This window comes from Pantherophis guttatus, chromosome 3 (assembly GCF_059756535.1).
Source record: "Pantherophis guttatus breed Tessera chromosome 3, ASM5975653v1, whole genome shotgun sequence".
NCBI classification, from domain to species: Eukaryota; Metazoa; Chordata; class Lepidosauria; order Squamata; family Colubridae; genus Pantherophis; species Pantherophis guttatus.
The window spans coordinates 193,230,852-193,253,704 of NC_142065.1; the positions used below are offsets into that span (position 1 = coordinate 193,230,852).

At 41.5% G+C, this 22,853-nt stretch overlaps 1 protein-coding gene and 1 long non-coding RNA gene across 2 annotated transcripts in view; one reads left to right on the forward strand and one right to left on the reverse strand.

The window, feature by feature from the left end:
• Positions 1 to 14,179: 14,179 nt before the first annotated feature.
• On the reverse strand, positions 14,180 to 16,940 carry TMEM74 (transmembrane protein 74). The gene is made up of 2 exons (XM_034422314.3): positions 16,758 to 16,940; positions 14,180 to 15,621 (listed from the first exon to the last, which is right to left on the reverse strand). Exon 2 carries the CDS (start codon positions 15,376 to 15,378, stop codon positions 14,437 to 14,439), a length of 942 nt encoding a protein of 313 aa, XP_034278205.1. The 5' UTR covers positions 15,379 to 15,621; positions 16,758 to 16,940; the 3' UTR covers positions 14,180 to 14,436.
• A 2,127-nt stretch (positions 16,941 to 19,067) lies between these two features.
• LOC132709032 (uncharacterized) overlaps positions 19,068 to 22,853 on the forward strand; it is a 51,216-nt gene continuing 47,430 nt past the window's right edge. Inside the window, exon 1 of the long non-coding RNA XR_009620093.1 lies at positions 19,068 to 19,229. This is a non-coding gene — a long non-coding RNA (uncharacterized LOC132709032). The remainder of the gene's footprint in view (positions 19,230 to 22,853) is intronic.

A 22,853-nucleotide genomic window follows, 5' to 3' on the forward strand; every position in this document is an offset into this window, starting at 1 on the left:
TTACCTGACGATTGACTTCTTATTGTCTTTAGAGGAAAACAAATTGAGAAAACAATGTTCTGCCTTTCCTTGTAAAAGGCAGTAAGATGCAAACTTGGAATGCATGCCCATGCCTAAGCAAAAAACAGAAGTTAATCACAGGAAAATCTATCCATGCTGGAGTTTAGGCTATTTTTTTTTCATTTAAGTGTCTCATTGAGGCCCATGTAGGTAATACCACTTAACTGACCATGATTAATCACAACAAAGTAAGGAAGGTTGGATTTGTTAGTGATTGGATGGAACATTACAAATAAATAAAAGGACTAAAGCCCAGGATGATATTTCTCATCCTTAACAAATTTAAGATGTGTGGATTTCAGTTCCCAGAATTCCTCAGTCCACATTCCCCATTACTTGGTTGAGGACTTCTGGGAGTTGCATGAAATCTATGCATCTTAAAAGTTGCAAACTTAGAAAAACACTGGCCCAGGAAGATGAAAATGAGCCTGTAGTACAGTGGACTAAAGCACTGTTATTAACAATTGCTGCAAGTTCAAATCTCACCAGGCTCAAGGTTGACTCAGCCTTCCATCCTTTCAAAGGTAGGTGAAATGAGGACCCAGATTGTGGGGGCAATAAGCTGACTTTGTATAAGTATACAAAAGTATGAAGGCTATTGCTTAACGCATTGTAAGCCGCCCTGAGTCTCAGGAGAAGGGCGGCATATAAATTAAAGCAAAAAGAAAGAAAGAAAGAAAGAAAGAAAGAAAGAAAGAAAGAAAGAAAGAAAGAAAGAAAGAAAGAAAGAAAGAAATCCCAGTTCCATACTGTTGTCAAGGAAAAACATATGTTTGCTCATCAAGTTATCAGGAGTAAAGCTTGAACTGAATGAAATTTGATTGTTTTTATTTGATTGATCTTTTTTTTCTCCTTGTCCTGTTCTTAATTTCTCCTGACTAAAGGAGTTGTGCTGATAACAATATCTCAAGACAGGGTGATGTTGACATTTATTTCCTTCCTTCCTTCCTTCCTTCCTTCCTTCCTTCCTTCCTTCCTTCCTTCCTTCCTTCCTTCCTTCCTCCCTCCCTCCCTCCCTCCCTCCCTCCCCCCCTCCCTCCCTCCCCCCTCCCTCCCTTCAGTCAGAGGCTAAAATAACCATTTCACATCTTGAACAGTGGAAAAAACTAATGGGTGGATTTGCACATGATTCGGGATGATTTTCTTCTCTCCTAGATGGCTGTTCATCCCCAGATTCCTAAGAGACTATGAGATCTTCTGCAGGACATTGATGCCCTTTGAAAACTCCAAGTAGTATAGGTAGCCCTTGACTTAAAACCATTTGGTTTGTGACCATTCAAAGTTACGATGGTGCTGAAAAAAGTGACTTATGACTTTCACACAACTGCAGCACCATCCCCATGGTCACTTGATCAAAATTCAGACACTTGGCAACTAGTTCATATTTATGACCACTGCAAGGTCCTGGGGTCATGCGACTTTGTGAACAAAGTTAATAAAAAACCCAGATTCACTTAATAATTGCATTACTAACTTAACTGCAGTGATTCACTTACCGTATTTTTTGGAGTATAGGATGCTCCGGAGTATAAGACGCACATTAGTTTTGGGGGAAGAAAGCAAGAAAAAAAAAATCTGCCTCTGCTTACCAGCACCCTTCGGTATTCATCTGGCTAGCGTCCTTGCAGCAAACAGCAACAGCCTGGTCAGCTTCAGCACGTTATCATAGCCTGATTCAGCATGAGCAGTTGATTGGCGGTTGGATCAGCCTCCTGGAATACTGCCAATCAGCTGTTCCAGGCTGCAGGGATCGCCATAGCCTGTGCATTGTTTTTGGCCTCTGCACACCCCATTTTTGGCATCTGCATCTGCACATCACGTTTTCGGCCTGTTCCAGGTGGTGGGGATTGCTGCCGCTTGGAACCGGCTGAAAATGCGCGGAGGCTGAAAACACGATGCGTAGTGGAGGCGATCAGTGGCAATGTGTGTGGCAAACCCCGCAGCCTGGAATGGGTCTAAAATGGAGCGTGCGGTGGCCAAAAACGTGACATGCGGAGGCTGAAAATGGCCAAAGGGTGGGGGCAGGTGAGCGGGCGGGGCTTCAGCAACATTCGCTGTATAAGTTGCCCAGACATTTCCACCCACTTTTGGGGGGGGGGAATTGCTTTTTTCCGCTGAAAAATTCACTTACCTTCGCTACTGGTTTGCAAATGTGAGCGCGCGTGCGCGCAGGGCCTTCCACACATGCACAGTGTCAAAAATGGGACGTGATTACACCTGGCCGGGTGGGCGGAGCCTCCCGTAGCCGCTGCTACCAGTTTGCCCGAACCAGATAGAACCGGCTGAATACTACCACTGCCCCAAAGTGACGTTCAGCAAATGTCATAAATGTACTACCATTCCACCCTTCTTTGTGAAGTTGTCCTGCTGCTAGAACTGCTTTATTCACAAATTCTTGAGTTTGTCTCTTTCTACTTATATCTATCAGAACAGGAACAACAACAACAACAAAAGATTTAAATGTTTCTGAACAAATCTGTCTTAAGACACCAACTCTGACTCAGTTTCTCCTGGCGCTCTTAAACATGCACTGAGAAAAGATTTTTTTTTTTGTTTTGGCTGAGGTTTGGGAGACAAGATATTTTGAAGAACATGGAACTGAATCTTACCAGATGTTCGCTATAAAAATTGAGATCCCACTTCTTTTTGGGGCAGCTTACAATAATGTCATTTTTTCCATAAAGCAAGAGGAAAAACAACAACAATCATACCACCAAATCTTGAAAACAGAACGAGAGCAGCAAATTAAAATAAAGCATAATTGTTCTATTAATTCCAGGCTGCAAATGGATTCTATATACCGTATTTTTCAGAGTATAAGATGTACTTTTTTCCTCCCTAAAAGAGGCTGAAAATTTGGATCCGTCTTGTACTCCAAATGTAGCTTTTTCGAAGCTTTTTTCAGCCTAACGAGGCGCTAACGAGGCACTAGCGAGCAATCTTCCCAGCTTTGCCTGTTCCCTCGACTCTCGGCCGCTGTGCTTTAACGAGGCGCTAGTGAGTGAAACGATCTCCATCCTTTGCACTGACTCTCAGCTGTTCTTTAGAAGTTTTTTTTCAGCCCTAACTAGGCGCTAGCCGAGTGAAGCGATTCCCCCCCCCGCGTGCTTTGCCTGCTTTTCTCATTGCTGCTTCATCTCAGCTGTGCCTTAGAAGCTGTTTTTTTTATCCCCAAGCAGGGGATAAAAAACCAGGAAACTAATGTGCTAAAGCTGACCAGACTAAGGACGCTAGCCAGATGAATACCCAGTAGGCAGATTTTTTTCCCTCCAATTTTCCTCCCCCCAAACTAAGCTACTCCGGTGCATCTTATACTCCAAAAAATACGGTACTTGTAACTTGTAATGGCAAATACATCAAATAAAAAGCTATGTGCACATAGCACAGTAGACTATGCAAAAATGGAGTTGATAGTTTGGATTTTCGCATCTTGTAGAAACACAGAGGTAGTCTTAGCATGGTTTAACCAGGTCATCATATTAAGCCACACTCTGGTTAATTTGTTTTAGGTCCAGTATGTGAGCATACTTGTGACTTTGTTTAGCTAGATTCGGAGGTAAGAGTGAATTTTTTCCCCCTGTGTTCTTATAATTCCAATCATATGATCACACAAAAATTAAAAAAAGGAAGATAAGGTTTGTAAAACAGAAGCTTATGTACCTGCTTTTTCCAACTGATTTCAATTCCCAGCATATAAATAATTCAAAGTTACCACACAAGTGAAAAATAGTGTGTATAATTTAAATTATGTTGTTCTACTATAAGTTAAAAAAGAAGATGTGCTGACAACAAGCTAATTTTTAAAACATTTATTTTACTATCCACAGATCACGATTCATCCTTTTATAAGGCATCACAAAAGAGTTAACAATAAAACATGTTTTTGCTTTTAAAACAGAACGTAGACTTTACTAAACAAAATTGCATGGGTTACCACAGACACTTCCCAAAAGAGAAAGATGAAAAATGCTTAGGAAATTATTAGTGGTCATTATAATAAATAGGGTTGAAAGTTATTATCTTACCCTGAGGCAAAGTTGAGAGAACAGATTAGTATGGATAAATTTACCCTGGAGATTAGAAATAGAGAGCATACAAATGTCCACAAATTTAGAGTAAATTATCCAGTATCTTCATAATAGAGAACATCCACAATGTCCGTAACATTACAGTAAATTATGCAGTATCTTTCTGAGAGTCAATTATTTTTCTGAAAATATTTTTCATTGACTCTCAGAAAGAGTGCTAACAACCAGATGACTGCAAGGAATATAAATCCTTCCATTCTCCACCATTCATTCAGAACTGAATGAATGAGAAGCATTCTTGGATGAGAAGCAAAACATCTTCAAGCAAAAACAAAGAAAGTGTACTTGCCTTTTGAAAAAAGAGTCTTTGGGAGTATCTCAAACACATTTCAAAGTTAATAAAAACTTTGATTACCCAGATAGCTTGATATCAAAAAATTTCACTGCTCACACAGTGTGCAATGTAGCCCAATAACATGCTCAGCAACTGTTTTGTGTTCAAGAAGTTCTTTCTCTAAATATCTGTGTACTATTTTCTTCTCTTACTGCAACTTTTTTCAGATGATTACGACCCCACCCCCCCCCATGAAATCTCAAATCCTTCCCTTAATCCACTTCTTCTTCCTTTTGGATTGTGCTGTTTATGGAAAATCTTATTGGGCTTTCCAAACGTGTCAACCAGAGGTGGGTTTCAGCAGGTTCTGACCAGTTCTGAAGAACCTGTAGCGGAAATTTTGAGTAGTTTGGAGAACCGGTAGTAAAAATGCTGACTGGTTCCGCCCCCATCTATTCTCTGCCTCCCAAATCCCAGCTGATTGGGAGGAAATGGGGATTTTGCAGTAACCTTCCCCTGGATTGGGGAGGAATGGAGATTTTACAGTATCCCTCCCCTGCCACGCCCACCAAGCTATGCCACGCCCACCAAGCCACACCCACAGAATTGGTAGTAACCCAGTTGAAACCCACCACTGGTGTCAACCACTGAATATCTGGCTGCTGGGTTGTAACTCACAGGATAGATAAAGTTAAAGACATTCAGAATTCATGAACAGCTTCTAGATAAAACATGAATCTTAAACCTGGTAATGTAGAAGACTCTTTGAAAAACAGAGTTCTAGATAAGCTTGATAGTTTTGTCGCTGGCTAATGAGTTGGCCATCAGGATGTTGGTTTTATGGTATTTCTACACATGCATTATGTATGGTGATTGTAAGCCACCAAGAATCCATGGAATAGAAACATTGAAATATATAAAAATTGCCCCAAATATATAAACCTTGCCCAAAAGCTTGAATTTCCTCAAGCTTTAAAATAGAATACATTTTGAAACCAGGCTACAACTGCCAAATAATCTGAGTGTCATTTTATATGTTTTATAGTATATTAACCCTCTTTTAAGAGGAAAGGGCATAAAGATGCTTTAAAATAAATCAATAAATTTAATTCTGACCTCTTAAGAAATATTCTATCTTTGTAGCCTAGCTAACTATCTTCAGAGCAGACCCATTAGAAATTCCAGGAACAAACTCCTGTTTAGTCATTTGCCATGAAATGTACAGACACAGCCGGTATAGTAATCTTAGTGAGTCAGTAAGATATTGTTCTTGAATGTTGCCGTTTAAAAATTATGACATTTCTGACACTTCTGTTTCTTCAGGCATTTGTGGCAAGGAAACAAGGCAGTTCGATTTTACGTAATCCTGGGATTTATCTTGTCCAAGAAACTCAATGATGGCTTTACAGCCATAATACACGACCATCTTTTATTGCCTTGCTTGGGAAGAGTTGACTGCATCAGAAAATATTTTTATATGACCATAACAAAAAGCAGCACTAGATGTCTTCTTCTCCATTTCTTCTGACCCACATGAAGACCTCATTAAAGAAGCACTAATAATCACCATGATTTGATTGAACAAACATCTTTCAAAGCTAGTTTTGTTATGGCCAACTTGATCAACAGGTATGTAAGCTGAATTTGCTCACAATTCTTATTCACTTAAACCAGGGATCAGCAACCTGTGGCTCTGGAGCCGCATGTGGCTCTTTCACCCCTCTGCTGCGGCTCCCTGTCACTCAAAATATGCGTCACAACCACCAATGTGCAACACCCGCTGGCACAAGATTTATTGAGCTTTTCAACCCCTGGTAGGCCAACCATGGATAAATCCAAGAAAAGAAAAGTTTCAGAAGAAAGCAGAACATTTAATTCAACTACATATGCTAGTTTTGTGGCCGCTCAAGAAATAGTCAGGCACGGGAAAGGTTTTGTGGCTCCTGGTCTTTTCTTTTCTGTGGGAAATGGGTTCAAATAGCTTTTTGAGTGTTTAAGGTTGTAGACCCCTGACCTAAACACATAAGACTCTGCTACCTCTCTTTATTTATCCAGTTTATGTGAACTTCTGGGTATGTTCTGACATTATACAGGTAATCCCACAGTCCCATAAATATATATTTCCTTGTTCTTTCTGTTTTAAACTAAGCACATCAAAGAGCAACAATATGTTTAAGAATGTGGTATATGGCTACGTGTGCAGCAGTATTTAAGGCTACCATATCCCTAAATAGCAGGAAAGAAAACTTTAAAATTTTACTTCTATCCAGATAGCACTAACATTGTCTACAGCTTCCTTCTCCCAGACTGTGCAACCCTGTATCATGCTGTATCACATAGCCTGCAATTAATTTTGGAAAAAAAGGAAAAACTAAAATACGATTCTCTTTCAGAATAAACGGACTGAAATAAAACTCACTGTTATAAAACCAGGCAATAGCATTGGGGAACATGTGGCCAGAGACATTTATGAATGCAGAGTAACAATTTAGTAACACAATAAATTGTTGTTATCAATAGACTTGTGTAACGCAACTTGGATTTATCCTGATGGAAAAGCTTCAATTGCAGAAGAGACATAATTATCTTCACTGAGTTTGACCAACACAGTGAACCAAACTGTGGTCTACTTTGTTGTGTGAAGAGTATATTACTTGATTTGGTTGTGTGGAGTGCATTTCCAGATCCTTAAAACAAGCCTGCAAGAAAGCATCGCTAACATAGCCCACTAACAGAGAATTAAAAGCCAATATGCTTACAATCATTCTGGTATTTTAACCACTATGGCACCCTCTTACAACAGTGCTGAGTCTCGGTCTACTGGTGACGGATTCTGGAAAGTAGAAACAGTACAGCACAAAAACCGAACCTTACAGGGTTTTGCTTACCTCATAGCTTGAGAAATTAATTAATTAAGAGCCGAGGTGATGCAGTGGTTAGAATGCAGTACTGCAGGCTACTTCTGCTGACTGCTGGCTGACTGCAATTTGGCAGTTTGAATCTCACCAGGCTCAAGGTTGGCTCAGCCTTCCATCCTTCCAAGGTCGGTAAAATGATTGTAGAGGGCAATATGCTGACTCTGTTTTAGAGTCATTTAGAGAGGGCTATAAAACATTATGAAGCGGTATATAAGTCTAAGTGCTGTTGCTATTGCTAATATATAAACTGTGTATTTTAAATCACTTTTTAAGTGGGTAAAGTGAGTAAAGAATATTTTAAAGCAGCATTTTCAACCTTGGCAACTTTAACATGTCTGGACATATTAATGCCATTTGGAGAATTCTGGGCGTTGAAGTCCAAATATCTTAAAAGTTGAGAAACACTGATTTAAAATGATACATAAAATCCAAACTCTTCACAGCCCTCTAGTCACCTATCCTTTCGCAGACCAGGACTGCTATCCTTTGAGAAGGATGCGCTACTATACTGCTCCAACAGAAATAAAGAAATAAAAGTGTGGTTGTGATAAATAGAGCAGAAGACATTCCAATTCAGCCCTCTTGTTTTTTTCCACTTGCATCATCCTGACATCTCATGTCAAGAATCCATTTTGCTTTGGGAAAGGAATCATAGCCAAAAGCTCAGAGGCTGCCAGGATCAAGAAGAAGGCCCCAGAGGGTTACAGAGGGATCAAAGCCCACTTTTCCGTCTGTATCCTCTATTAAATTAAAGGGAGTTGGTACACTTAATTTTGGAAATATGCAAATATCCATTGACTGCCAAATCACTGTCCAGCCAACTCACAGGGGTACCTGGAAAATGGTCCAGTCTGAAGTGTTTTAGAATTATGAAACTAATTATACCACCATCTGGGCAGCCTGCTTATGCCTTTTGTTTTAAATACCAGCACACTTTCATAGCATGACATTTGCACGGTTCAGTTAAATAGCCTGATCTAAGTCAACTAGCTGGACTTAGAAAGCTTCAAGAGATTTCCTTCGTCCCCCTGAGCCCTGGGTCCTGATCTACATTAGCTGGCACTCTGGAGCCCTTTGTACTCTTGGTTTTTGTTGAGGCCTGTCAGCCGCCGGCCCCTCCAGCAGCTGAATCAGAGACAGAGACAGAGACAGAGACAGAGACAGAGACAGAGAGAGAGAGAGAGAGAGAGAGAGAGAGAGAGAGAGAGAGAGAGAGAGAGAGAGAGAGAAGCGGAGCCTGGGCTGTCCGTCAGCCCTCAGATGGAGAGTTAACAGCCCCCAGGTCTGGAGGTGGCTGATGATGATAAGGAGGAACAGCTGGGTCCAGTGCCTGATGCGCAGATGCACAGAAGGAGAGGAGAGCAGTGGAAATCCTTGGGCCGATCCTTGGGAAGGAAGAGCCACTGCTGCTAACAAAGCCCCACCCTAGCTCTGGGGATAAAAGGCAGGTGGTGTAGATGAATAGATGTGGCAGACAACTATTCATTTTCTGGCCAGATGGACTTGTTAGTCCGTGGTGAGAGAGAAACTTGTTGCCGGGGCTGCTGGCGCTCGTAATAAAGGAATCTTTGAGTTAACTTCAGAGGATTTGTCGTGTTTGGGGAGCTGGGTCAGAACAATTTTGTAGCCTATAACATCCCTTCCACTGAGGGCCCTTTTTATTGTCTCAAGCCACTGCAAATATTTGGTACCATCTTGGATACTAAAAGCATCGATGGACAAATGTATAAGGAATGCTTGAAGTGATGACAGAAATATGCTGGGTAGGAATATAATTATGCATATGCTCTGTAAAATAGATGCTACATAGGCTGAGAACCCAGAAAAAATTGCACTGAATGATGGGTTGGATTGTAAATCCAAATTACAAGGAGTGTAAAACTGAAAATTTAACATCCATGTCTAAGGTAATTGGTTTAACAGAAGCAATTGATGCAGAAAATGATGAAAATCTCAAATAGATAAAACTGAAAAATTGGTAGAAAGTTTATTAAAGATGTAAACATGGAAATATTAAGATGGGCAAATGGTGGTAGAAAGGTTCGGATTAATATGTGATCAGATGTAAAATCTCTGTGTTGAAAATGGCCGGGTAGAAGCTTCTGTTCACTTGGTTAGTTATACTTTTTTCATCTTGCACCTTAATTCTATTGGCTTAGTGTGTTATTTCTTACTCTTTTCTGTACTTTGCATAACATTGCTTATCTCACTTAGAAGAGAACAGCACCATGAGAAACTAGTATCCATCCCATTTTGATTATGAGAAATGTCCTGATAAATATGACTATTGTTATTTGAAGCATCTCCATCCACATCTGAAGTAATTATCTCCATCTTCCTAAAGCTTTTTGTACAAATCTGCTGTAAATGGGCAACCATTCTGGAAAGGATTCATTCTGACAAGTTCCTATATTTGCAGTAATTGAAGCAGTACTACAAAACTATTTCATGGATGCTATTGTGATGTAGGTGGTTTAGAACAGGGGTCTCCAACCTTGGCAATTTTAAGACTTGTGGACTTCAACTCCCAGAATCACTCAGCCAGCAAGCTGAGTTGAAGTCCACAAGTCTTAAAGTTGCCAAGGTTGGAGACCCCTGGTTTAGAATGAGAACTATTCATGTTTTAGAGAAGTGAGTGGGGTGGAGAGAGAACTATGGAGTTATTGAGACAAAAAAAAAATCTACAGAAAGTAGCACCATTTTCTGAGCGACAAAATTAATAATATTTTCCCCAAATATTACCCTCCAAATCTCTTGTCCTATTAAGACATGGAGAATCATAGGACTTTTTTGGAAAAGAATACCGACATAACCCAGACAATGTTTTTCAAACTTGGCAATTTTAAGATGGATGGACTTCATCTGTCAGTATTCTCCAGTCAGAACTGTAGCCAGGTTTAAAAAGTACTGACGTAGAAGAAAAATAGGAAGTGCTACCCTATCATGAGCATATGGTCTACTAAAATGCAAAAGTCAAGATAGCATCTCAGGTTTAATGACATGGGACTAATCAGGGGTGGGTTCAACTTACCTTTACTACCGGTTCGCAGCGGGGCCGCACCCGCACGCGTGCTTTGCTCACGCATGCGCACGCTCTTCTGCGTATGCACAGAAGCATTTTGATGACGTCGGGTTGGTGGGCGGAGCCTCCCGCCGGTTTTACTACCAGTTCTATAGAACCAGTGCGAACTGGGGGCAACCCACCACTGGGACTAATTCAATAAACTTGGCACTTCACATGATGACTGCAATATCAAATGATGGAACATATGTGGGAATAAGATATCCCACATTCAAAACTCCAGATTATTCATTACTCCTTTTTAGTGAGACTATCTCTGGCACCACAAATAACCATCTATTATTTCAGAATTAAGTAAAATACATCACTCCAAAATTCAAAATTATACAAAGCTAACCTCAAAAACCTTCCAATAAAACATATCAAAAACTTTCTCAGGACCCACAGAAATTATAGTTGTTCAGACTTGTTTATTTTGAATTATGCCAGCATATATCAAGTCTGGTTTAGATATGAACAGATAGCCTGTCCTTCGACACATCATGTCTTAAATCTAGCAATTCAAAATAGTAATAGCAATAACACTGATTTATTTAGACTTAATGCTCCAACACTGGAAGTTTTTAAGAAGAGATTGAATAACCATTTGTCTGAAATGGTGTAGGGTTTCCTGCCTAAGCAGGAGGTTGGACTAGAAGACCTCCAAAGTCCCTTCCACTCTGTTATTCTATATCTATTAACCACTTCATAGTTCTTTACAGCCCTCTCTAAGCAGTTTACAGAGTCAGCATATTATCCCCAACAATTTGAGTCCATATTTTACCAAGCTCAGAAGGATGGAAGGTTGAGTCAACCTTGAGTCGGTCAGGATCAAACTCCTGGCTATGGGCAGAGTTAGCCAGCAATACTGCATTCTAACCACTGGCTTTTTATTCTGTATATAAATTACTATGTGCATCAATCAGCTAGTTTCCTTTGTATGCAGAACAAAACATGTGTATTCTAGGCTGAAATGATTTGGGTGTTAGAGTGGGATAGAGCCAAAGCAATGGATGGCAGCAGCCACAACAGAAGGCACTGACAGAATTATGGGAAAGTGGATGGATAGTTGCACAGCTGTCTTTTGACTTCAAATCAACTATTCAATTAGTCTGCCTGCCCTCTTTTCCTTACCTCCCCTTATTGCCATCACCAATGCCCTTGGCTTAAAGCTCAGCGTAAGGAGAGGTAGAAAAAGGAAGTTAGCAAGGAGATTGGTGGGTGGATCAATGCACAGGCAATGTAGAAGAGGGGAAAAGTGGTCTAACTTTGCTCTACTTGCCCTATAGGTTTTGTCTGGATTTTGTTTCAGCTGAAATTTGGAATTTCTAATTTGTTTCAGGTTTTCTGCCAAACAATATCCCACCCAGAAACCTGGCAGAACTTCCAAGAAACAATCTTGTTTGCTCCAGGTTCAAAACAAAACATGCTTTCCATTTCATGCTTATTTTAAAGAACATACAATATAAATTGGATACATTCACCTATGTAGTAAGGGAAACCACCTTGATAGAAATATGTGAGAACTACTATCTAGGAGGAGGCAGAGACTTTCTTTAAATCCTGGGAAGTAAGATAATGATTGGAAGTGCCTCAAGCAAACACTTCTCTGATCCACAGGAATATAGGAAGGAAGGGGAGGGAATAGTACAATCAGGCTTACAAAATCATGTTATTGCACCTTCTCTTAATAAAGTGTAGTTCTAATCTTCCTGTAGCCTTTTCTGATCTTGTCTACCTAGACTTGGCTGACAACCCAATCAAAGTCAATTAAAGAACCAGCAACTGTATTTGCCCAAGATGCTAAGTCAAATCTGGGCACCTACCATATTTTTTGGAGTATAAGATGCACCTTTCTGAAGAAGCTTCAGAAAAAAAGATTCAGAAACAAAGCTTCAGAAAAAAAGCCTCCAAACAGAACTTCAGGGAAAAAAAAGACTCTGAAAGGCTTTTATCTAAAATAATATGGCAAGCAACAAAAGAAGAATCAGTAAACGTTCTAACCAAATTATGCTAACAAATCTGGAGAATGACACAATAACCAACAGATTGGAAGAGGTTAATCTATATACCAATATCAAAGAAAAGATAGTCCTTCAGAATAAAAGCCTCTGAAAGAAGCTTCAGAAAAAAAGCCTCCAAACAGAGCTTCAGAAAAAAAGGCTTTTTTTCTGAAGCTCTGTTTCGGAGGCTTTCAGGGGTAGAAAAAAAGTTTTTTCTGAAACAGTTTCAGAAATTTCATAGGTAGAAGAAAAAGCAAGGCACAGAGCTCACAACCAAAGAACCTGTTGCTAAAATTCACTTCTGGGAACAGCTGATTAGGGGTATTCCAGGAAGCCAATCTACCCACCAATCAGCTTTTTTCTTATTTTCCTCCCCAAAAACTAGGGTGCGCTTTATACTCCGATGCATCTTATACTCCAAAAAATATGGTAATATAGAATTATTACCACCACCCTCCAACATTAATTTGGAATAAAGTGAACTTCTCTGGCTAACTGATTCTAATTTCCAACTGTTTTAATACTTAGGTGTTTAGTTTTCTAATATTCAATCAGAATTTGAGTTCCTGAAACTTGAATTTTCTCATGCCCAGTCTTCTGAACAATAGAGAACCACTCTTGACTTTCTACACAATCCAGCTTGCTCTGCAATGATATGATGTCAATCAGGGATGGCCTCTTCATATATTTAAGACAGTATGCAAGTGAACAGAGGGCCCATATAACACATCAGGGCCACTGACAGAATCCAGCACCCAAGAGTAATTGCTAGAATCCTAACAACCCAACAAGACTCACAATATCTTGCCTAACTCTTCACGTTGCCACTTCCGTTTCCTCCAATATCTTCAGCATAGCATCATTGTGTGGAAAACTGAAATAGTAGGTCTAGATAGAGATTCAAGAGCAGCATTTTTGTTTCCCTAATGCCCCAAAATAGTTCCACAAAACTGAATTTGCAGCTCATAATAAATGCAATTCCCACATGGCCTTGTTTGATGGTTACAAGAGTAGCCATCATGGTGTAATGGCTAAGGGGCTAAACTAGGGTTAGGAGACCCAAGGTTCAAGTCCATTCTCAATCATGGAAAACTCTGTAGCTGAATTTGATGTAAGCCTCATGGAACTGATGATGTGGGGTACAATTGGAAGCTGGAGTCCTGGATAAGAGTTGGAATATCAATCTTATGAATAAGTAACTAAATAAATGAAATAGCTGTTGCAGTCTGATAATGTAGACAGTTTAATGTGGTACCACCCTGCTGACTATCACAAATTCTGAATAAAGCTTCCTTCAAAGTCCACGTGCTTGGAAATTCACCATAGCTGGTTTCTATGAACACCAAGACAGCTATACACTTTCTGTAGACCAGTGGACTTAAACTCCCAGAATTCATCAGCTAGCTTTGCTGGCTGAGAAATTCTGGGAATTAAAGTCCACAAGTCTTAAAGTTGCCAAGGTTGGAGACCCCTGCTACAGACAGTACAGGTAGTCCTCGCCTTATGACCACAAGTAAGCCCAATATTTCTGTTGGCAAACAAGGCAATTGTTAAGTGAGTTGCACCCTGTTTTACAACCTTTTTTTTTTTGCCAGAGTTGTTAAGTATTGACTTTGCTTGTCAAAAGCTGGTTGGGAAGGTTACAAATGATGATCACAAGAAAACAGGACAGTGCAACAGTCATAAATACATGCCAGTTGCCAAGTGCCTGAATTTTGATCATGTGACCGTGGGAATATGGCAACAGTTGTGTGAAAAACTTAGTCATAAATCAATTTTTTTGGGTAACTTTGAAGGGTGACTAAATGCATGGTTGGAAGCCAATGACTACCTGTAGAACCTACTTTGAACGCGATCTCTTTTCTTTTTCCCTGTTTAATATGATACATCTTTATAATGCAAAATTTCCTTTTGATGTGTTGGCAAAGGCGCTTTTGTCAGTAGCGCTAGCTGTTTTAAGGATCCTTTGCTTCCATTTAATGCAAGTTATCCCCTACACCCATTTTTGCTGCTTCATTATATCAAGGCCAGGCTAACTTGTTACAGCAAGAGCTTCCTCTTCCACGAGTGATAACTCCATATTATCACTTGTAGAGGATTTCACTCGGAAATTGAAAGATCCATACAGTTTGGCTGACTCCTTGGAAGCTGCAAATCGGTTCCTCCTGTAGAGTTCTCCTTTCCACATTTGCATCATCAGTAAACTGGACAACACAACACCTCCCAGGGTCAACAGACAGAGCCCAGCAATTACACACCGATCTAGGTGAGCCCCAATCCGGGCACTCTTCTTCTCTAGGCGCTCCATCTCCCGTGCTGCCACTGTGCTGGGATCCACAGTTACATCTCTGGGCACCACATAGGAAACGATCACCAACAAAATCCCAGTGACCAAGAACAAGATGGCACTGATGAAGCTATAATCAATAGATTTTCCACCAGCAGTTTCGGAGCCAGCATCATCCTCTTCCTCGGACATTAAGGAAGGTGGATCGTAGGGCCATTCTGAAGGCATTTCTGTGTCAGGGTCAGGATGGGGAAGGAACTCTTGGTCTTGGCAACAGCTACCATATGCAAGACTCCCTGGGTGATTGAGGTGGTTGGTGTTTTCATCCACGCAGGTGAAGGATGTCTCCGATTCACAGCAACAGGCATTTTTGCAGGCGGTCTCCTTCTCTTCCTTTGAAAAGTTGGAGCAGATGAGATGACCAGCTGCCGTAATTTCTGGGGACAACGATGATACCGCAAGGAGGGCGAGAGAAGGCTGAGCAAGTTCTTCCTTGGCTTCCTGTTCAGCAGCTTTACAATGCTGCTCGCAGCATTCGGCAGTCATAACTAGGAATCTATTCTTCGTCCCATTTTCATCAGGCCGGCCCTGGCATGATGATGTAGCATGCAAACTCCAACCTACACCGTGGCACTCAGCGGATGGAACTCCCTCTCTGGTGACTTGCAAGATCTCCATACATGCCATGGGTGCTTCAGAGCACAAGTCCAATTGACCATTTACATCTCTGCAGTTTTGGCAAATGCAAGCCGGTTGCCATTTCAGTGGTTGTGAGGCGTCTTCGCCCGCAACTTCTGACCTTTGGCTCCCATTTTGCTGGTTTCCGATTCAGCCACCACCACCACTCAATTAAATAAATTGACTTGGCGATGCCTCCTTTTTGAGCCTGCCGTTGTCACAGGAAGAGGAGAAGCAGCTTCGTCAGTAGATCTGTTGTGAAACAAAGGGAAACGTAGCAGAACTGCAAGAGAGATTATAGAGTCATTACCCTGATTTTTATCCCAGTGTCTCTGCAAGCGGACGGGGAAACAGCCAATGCAAAGGCTTTAACCAGTCACTGAAAGCAAAACTCTGCTTATCTTAAACCAATTTAGGAACTCTAATCGGCTTTTAGAAATAACTCTTTGCAAATTTTGGAAAAAAAAAAAAAGAAAAGAAAAGAAAAGAAAGCTCAGCCAACACAGATCCTTCATCCCTTCCAGCACTCAAGGGCAAAGCCCATCAACCCCCTGCAAAATGCCATCCGAAAGGGCAAAGGCAAACTTGGCATCTCACATTCACCCAGACCCAAATGTTAAAAAAAAAAAAATCTAATCAGAAAGGAGCCAGCCAATCCCTCCCTGAGCTCAAGTCACCCAGGATCTGTGGTTCTCCAGGGGAAATCTGAGCATCCCAGGAGAAGGGGGGGGGGGGTGTCAGAGGGGGAATCCCATCTCCCATCCTCTCTGATCCCAAAAGCTGCCCATGAAATCATCTCTAGAAGATGAGGGTTCAAAGGGGGCAGCTCTCCGCTTTCCTCCAAGCGCGATCAGAGAAAGGAAGCAAGGCTCGCCTGAAACAGAAAGTGTGCGCCTGTTGGGATGGGGTGGGGTGGGGGGTGGGGAAGGAAAAGGGGAAAGGGGGCAGGGGAATCGCCTTGCGATTTATGCCGCTCCATCCAAGAGCCTTGTCCACATTCCCCGCGACGCGTGGGAAGCCGATCCAGAGGGCGATTTGCAAAGCTTCGCAAGTCCCCCCCCCCCACACACACACATCCGAGGTGTGTCCGACTCCCCCAACCCCGTTTTAGAGCGCGGGGTATATCAATCCCGTCCGCTTTTTTTTTTTTTGCTCTTTTAGCAAAAATAGCTATTTAGCTATTTTAGTGCATTTTTTTTTTTTTACTGTCAACACCTAGCAAATGGACTAAAACCCCATTAACCGGGTGACATGAAGACGTCCGGATCGAGGGGGTGGGGTGGAGGGGTGGGAAAAAAAGACCCTTAGGAAAGTAGAGCTAAAACTCCCGTCCCTTTTCATCTCCGGGCAGCGCCCGCTCAGCCCCCTTCCCTGCCCTCTTCACGGACCTTTTTTTCCCAGAGGTTTGACTCCATCGGGAGCAAAAAGAAAAAAGAAGAAGAAAAAAAGCGCCGCTGTCCGTCCCCCGCTGGCTCCATCGGGGCCGCCCCGAACGGGCACTTGTTGTTGTTGTTGTTGTTGTTGTCGCGGTCCCTTCTCCACGCGCCTCCGTCCTCCTGCCTCCCTCGAGGCGAGAAGCGGGTGGAGAAGCGGGGGACTGGGATGAGCCGGCGGGGCGGAGCGCTTGGTTGGGGCATTCTGGGAGATGTAGTCCCGCCCCGCTGAGGGAGGCAAGGCGAACAAGAATGTGAGGTCAGGGCCTTGGGGTTCAAGCGCGGACTCTGACGAGGTTGCTTTGGGTTGAGCCCCAGAACGGCTCTCAAGGGCTTCGGTATCCTGCTCTTTTTCCCCCCCTCCCTCCTGCACCAAGTTTCCCATGTCTTTAGAGAAGTCTCGCTTTGCGATCTGAGGAGATCCGGCCATGAATGGTGTGAATGGGTTTTAATGTTTTTAATTTTTAAGTGTTTTTATAGTGATTTTTTTGAGTGTATTGTGGGCCTTCCTGGGTCTTCGGAGAGGGGCGGCATATAAATTGAATAAATAAATAAATAAATAAATAAATAAATAAATAAATAAAGAAAGAAAGAAAGAAAGAAAGAAAGAAAGAAAGTCTATGGAGATGCTCAGTCATCCAGGTGGTCATGGTTGTCCCAAAGGTGCCCCCCCCCAAGAGGCAACTGGACACCAGAAAGTCCAGTTGCCTCTTGAAGGAAAAAAAAAAAAAAAGCACCTTTGAGATATCTTTAGAGAAGTTGCTTGATCTGGACAGTGGTGAAATTCAATTGTTTTTTTACTACCGGCTCTGTGGGTGTGGCTTGGTGGGCGTGGCGGGGGAAGGATACTGCAAAATCTCCATTCCCACCCCACTCCAGGGGAAGGACACTGCAAAATCCCCATTCCCTCCTCACTCCTGGGGGAAGGATATTGCAAAATCTCCATTCCCACCCCGCTCTGGGACCAGCCAGAGGAGGTATTTGCCAATTCTCCAAACTACTCAAAATGTCCGCTACCAGTTCTCTGAACTACTCAAAATTTCCGCTACCGGTTCTCCAGAACTTCCTGGATTTCACCCCTGGATCTGGAGGAAAGGAAGAACCAGTAACAGTAACAGAGTTGGAAAGGACCTTGGAGGTCATCTAGTCCAACCCCCTGCTCACACAGGAGATCTGTCCTAGGGATTCAAACCACTGAACTGCCAACCTTTCTGATCGACAAACTCAGTGTCTTAGCCAGTGAGCCACCTAGCCAGGGAAGGGAGTATTTGGAATCTTGCCAAGGAATTTTTCAAGCAGAGGAGAATGGCGTTTCCACAAGTAGTCCTTGACTTATAACAGTGCATTTAGTGACCGTTCAAAGTTACTATGGTACTGAAGAAAGGGACATGTGATGTCAGTTTTTTCACATTTGCGACCTTTGGGGCATCCCCCATCGTCATGGGATCAAAATTCAGAGGCTTGGCGATTGAGTCCTATTTATGAAAGTTGCAATCACCTTTTGCAACTTTCTCTCAAACAAAAGTCAACGGGGAAGCCAGATTCACTTCACAACCATATGATGAACCTCTCAATTGCAGTGACTCGCTTAGGAACCATGGCAAGAAAAGTCATAAAAACTCACTTAACCAATGTTAATGTAGAATCATAGGGCTGGCAGGGACCCTGCTCGAGCAGGAGACCTTATACCATTGCGGGTTTTCAAACTCTTATTGAAAACCAACCACCCACAGCTTCAGGAGATGAGCTGTTCCACTGATTAATTGTTCTCACTGTTGGCAAATTTCTCCATAACTCCAGTTGGATCTCTCTTTAATGAGACACGAAGGCTACCTTCTTGACCTTAAAGGTTTCCAGATCTGCTGGAGTTCAGTTCTCATGATGCCAATGCAGCATTGACATTGGAATTACAGGGTCTGAAATATTAGACAGAGGTGAAGAGCACCAGGTTGGAGGGGGAAGATCCTTTCATTGGCTTTTCATTAAAACTCCATAGCATTTTGCTCTGGAGAGTTACATGGTGAAAAAAAAAATCTGGATTTGAGGAGCATTTAATTTTGTTTAAAAACCTGAAGATTTTTTTTTTATAAATTTTTATTACATATATAAACACACAAAATACACATACACATAAACATACAAATGCGACAAATACGACATTAATAACATAAATAACATCTAAATGTAATGTCTGATTTCCTCCGACATCAATAACCTAAATTCCTCGATATGCATTCCTTCCTCTCGCCTTATATAACAATATTACTTTTTAATATTTAATTATGTGTTGTTATATCTTATTTGGTACAGAATTTTGTTTTACTCTTTTAGGATTCTCTTTTGGTTTTGGTTTTTCCCTCTAACCATTGATACCACCTTTGCCAAACCAGGTAGTAGTCAGATTCTTCCTTTCCTTGAATTTCCTTGGTGAGTCTGTCCATCTCAGCACATTCCATGATTTTAAATATTATTCTATCTTGTGTTGGGACTTCTTCCAACTTCCAATTTTGTGCATAAGTGATCCTTGAGGCAGTCAAAATATGTGTGATGAAATATGTTATTTCTCTTTCATAATTACATGTAAATATGCCTAATAAATATGTTTCCGGTTTTAGTGGTACTTTTTGAGCTGTTATTTGTTCCAAGATGGTTTTGATATTATTCCAGAATTGTTTGGCTTTGGGACACGACCACCACATGTGGTAGTATGTCCCTTTTTGTGCTTTGCATTTCCAGCAGAGTGAAGATGTATTGGGGAACATTTTGGAGATCCGTGCTGGTGGGAGATGCCTTCTATAAAACATCTTGTAGATATTTTCTTTGTACCGTACTGATATCCTATAGAACTAAACAAATGGGAAAAATTATGGAAAATTAACAGCAACCTGAAGATTTTTATTGAGAGGAATTTTATTAAGATACAAGCAGAGGTGGGTTTCAGCAGGTTTTGACCAGTTCTGGAGAACTGGTAGCGGAAATTTTGAGTAGTTTGGAGAACTGGTAGTAAAAATTCTGACTGGCTCTGCCCCCATCTATTCTCTGCCTCCCAAATCCTAGCTGATCGGGCGGAAATGGGGATTTTGCAGCATCCTTCCCCTGGAGTGGGGAGGGAATAGGGATTTTACTGTAGCCTTCCCCTGGATTGGGGAGGGAATGGAGATTTTACAGTATCCTTCCCCTGCAATGCCCACCAAGCCACGCCCACCAAGTCATGCCACGCCCACCAAGCCACGCCCACAGAACCGGTAGTAAAAAAATTTGAAACCCACCACTGGATACAAGAGCTTGTAGAAAACAACCAGATTTAGAATAAAATTCCTTGAGCATCAGGTAGGATGGCAATTCCATACAGATTTCTTTGCATCAGTGTTCAGTCAAAGAGTGGTAGGTAGAAACCACAAATTAAAGCTACACACAGAGAACCAAGCATGTTTAAGATGCAGAAGTGGGCTAATTGCCTCTTTCAGCTTATTCTATTCCCGTGAGGCTGAAATGGAAACTTCAAGAGAAACTACATAGTTCGCTCATTGGCACAGGAGCTTATATCACAGAAAGAGGGGAGATTAAAAGAAAAAGAGAGATGAATTGGAGATATTCATCACTTTAGGAACTTTTGGCCACCTGCACAACCTGATAAAATGTGCCAGTCTTTCTCTCCCTTCTCACTTTGTTTTCGAAATGTCAGTAGTAAAATACTCGGGCCCATTTTATGCTCTGTTATAATAACATTCTTTTGTTCTGCCGAAGATGTCAGGTGTGGAGGTGGTGAGAAAAAAAAAAAGCATAGCAACACAGAGCTTTGTGTTGCCACAAATAAAGCTGGTTAAAAGATGAATCAGGCAATGGGAGAAGGAAGAAAAGTTTGAGAAAGAGCCAAATTTCCCTCATTTGCTTTCTCACAATGTTGGGGGAGGGGTGGCCTTCACAGGGGCACATTCCCCATTCACAGCATTTCATGGTGTGAAATGGCTCCCTGTACATCAACCCGAAAAGCAACAGATTTTTTTTGACAGTTCACAGCATCACAAATGCAAAATAGCTGCAGAAGAGGCAGGTTACAAGTTCAGCTGACAGTCATTAATTGAGAAGGTGGAGATTTTTTTTTTTTGTAGGGTTGCTAAATTACAGAGACAGAGCAGGAGTTCTGTCTTAAGAAAATTCCAGGTTCAGTTAGAAAAAGGAGAAGAAGGTTGGCAGGTAGGAAGAAGAATAGGTCTCTAAACACCTGGGGATACATTCTTTCCAGGCTAGGATTTTTTTTAAAAAAAAAATATCTCACTTTTTTTCATATACAACACAAGGCGGTGAATATACCAATTCTCCTTTCTCCTACTATTTTCCCCACAACAACAACAACCCTGTGAAGTGAGTTGGACTGAGAGAGAGTGAGCAATAGGCCCAAGGTCACCCAGCTAGCTTTCATGGCTAAGGCAGGACTAGAACTCACCGTTTCCCAGTTTCTAGGCACCAAACTTCGTCTTCAGTATGACGTGTGTTGGTTAAAAGTGCCCAATGAGATCTCACTTGAGCTTTCTCAGTATGTGTTGAAACCTCTAAATGTGCGCAGTGGTTCCATGGCTAAAAATATTAGGGATATTACCAGTCCTACAAATAACTTGATAAATTCTAGATCATAGAAGAAAATAAAAGGACAGTTTTGAGGTAGAACAATACTGGAGTCAATGGCAAAATTGTCCCATTTGATCTTGCTGTTTTATTTATTTATTTATTTATTTTATTAGTCATATTTCTATGCCGCCCACCCTCCGAGGATTCTGGGCATCTTACACCAAAGACAGTATACTAAACAGCATATTGCCCCCAACAATCTGGGTCCTCATTTTACCCACCTCGGAAGGATGGAAGGCTGAGTCAACCTTGAGCCAGTGAGATTTGATTCGCTGATCTGCTGAACTAGCAGTCAGCTGAAGTAGCTGGAGTACTGCACTCTAACCACTGTGCCACCTCGGCTCTTTTACTGTTTTACTGTTTACTGTTAATACTAGTAATCCTGTAAATCTGCTGTCAATGAGACTACCTCTTGTTCTGTTGTTTCACTACCTCTCACCTGTCATTTTTAATTCACCAAAGTCTAAGTACAGGTCACAGAAAAAGCAAATACCAGTTCCCATATGAAATGAGTATAGATTAACAATGGTACATGAGACTAGAATTTCTATCGTTAAGGGACATCTTAAGAGATAAAGCATATCTTACACGACTGCACTATTTAGTTATGGAAATTCTGGCATTTCCAGTTGTAATCATTAAATAAGGATGTCACATGGATCATTAAATGAGGATCAACTGCCTTATTGCCTGGCAAATGGCATTCACATGACCACGGACACTGCAATGTCATAATTGTGAGCAGGGTGCCTAGATAGCAATAGCACTTAGACTTATATACTGCTTCAGAGTGCTTTACAGCCCTCTCTAAGTGGTTTACAGAGTCAGCATATTGCCTCCAACAATCTGGGTCCTCATGTTACCCATCTCAGAAGGATGGAAGGCTGAGTCAACCTTGAGCCTGGTGAGATTTGTACTGCCAAATTGCAGGCAACCGGCAGTCAGCAGAAGTAGCCTGCAGTACTGCACTCTAACCACTGCAGTCCCATGATCACAATCACATGGCCATGGGGATGCTTTGATGGCTGCTACTTCAAGGACTGGTCCTGTGTACCACTCATCATGCACTGTCATCAGTTCAAACAGTGACCACATGAGTGGTTGCTAAGTGAGGACCACCTGTAGTGGAAATACATTTGTGTAGAACCATAAATTATTTAACCAGTAAGTAATCATAATCATGATCAGTAATCATGTTTAAAAGCTACACTGCTTCCTGATGTACATTGCTCTTATTGACTGTACTAGTTGAATATTTTGCATATTTTGGGTATTGTTAAACTTGCATCATGGGAGAACTTCCAGTCATGGGAGACATATATTGCTTTCACCTTTATAAGAAATAGTGAATAAGGAAATTGCTGACTAGCATAATCGGTGCAATTGTTAATGACAAATAGAGTGTTAAAGAGAGAAATGTCT

What these genes read in the sequence shown, in the direction of transcription:
- TMEM74 (XM_034422314.3), bottom strand. Translation starts at nt 15,378, where the DNA reads ATGGCATGTATGGAGATCTTGCAAGTCACCAGAGAGGGAGTTCCATCC.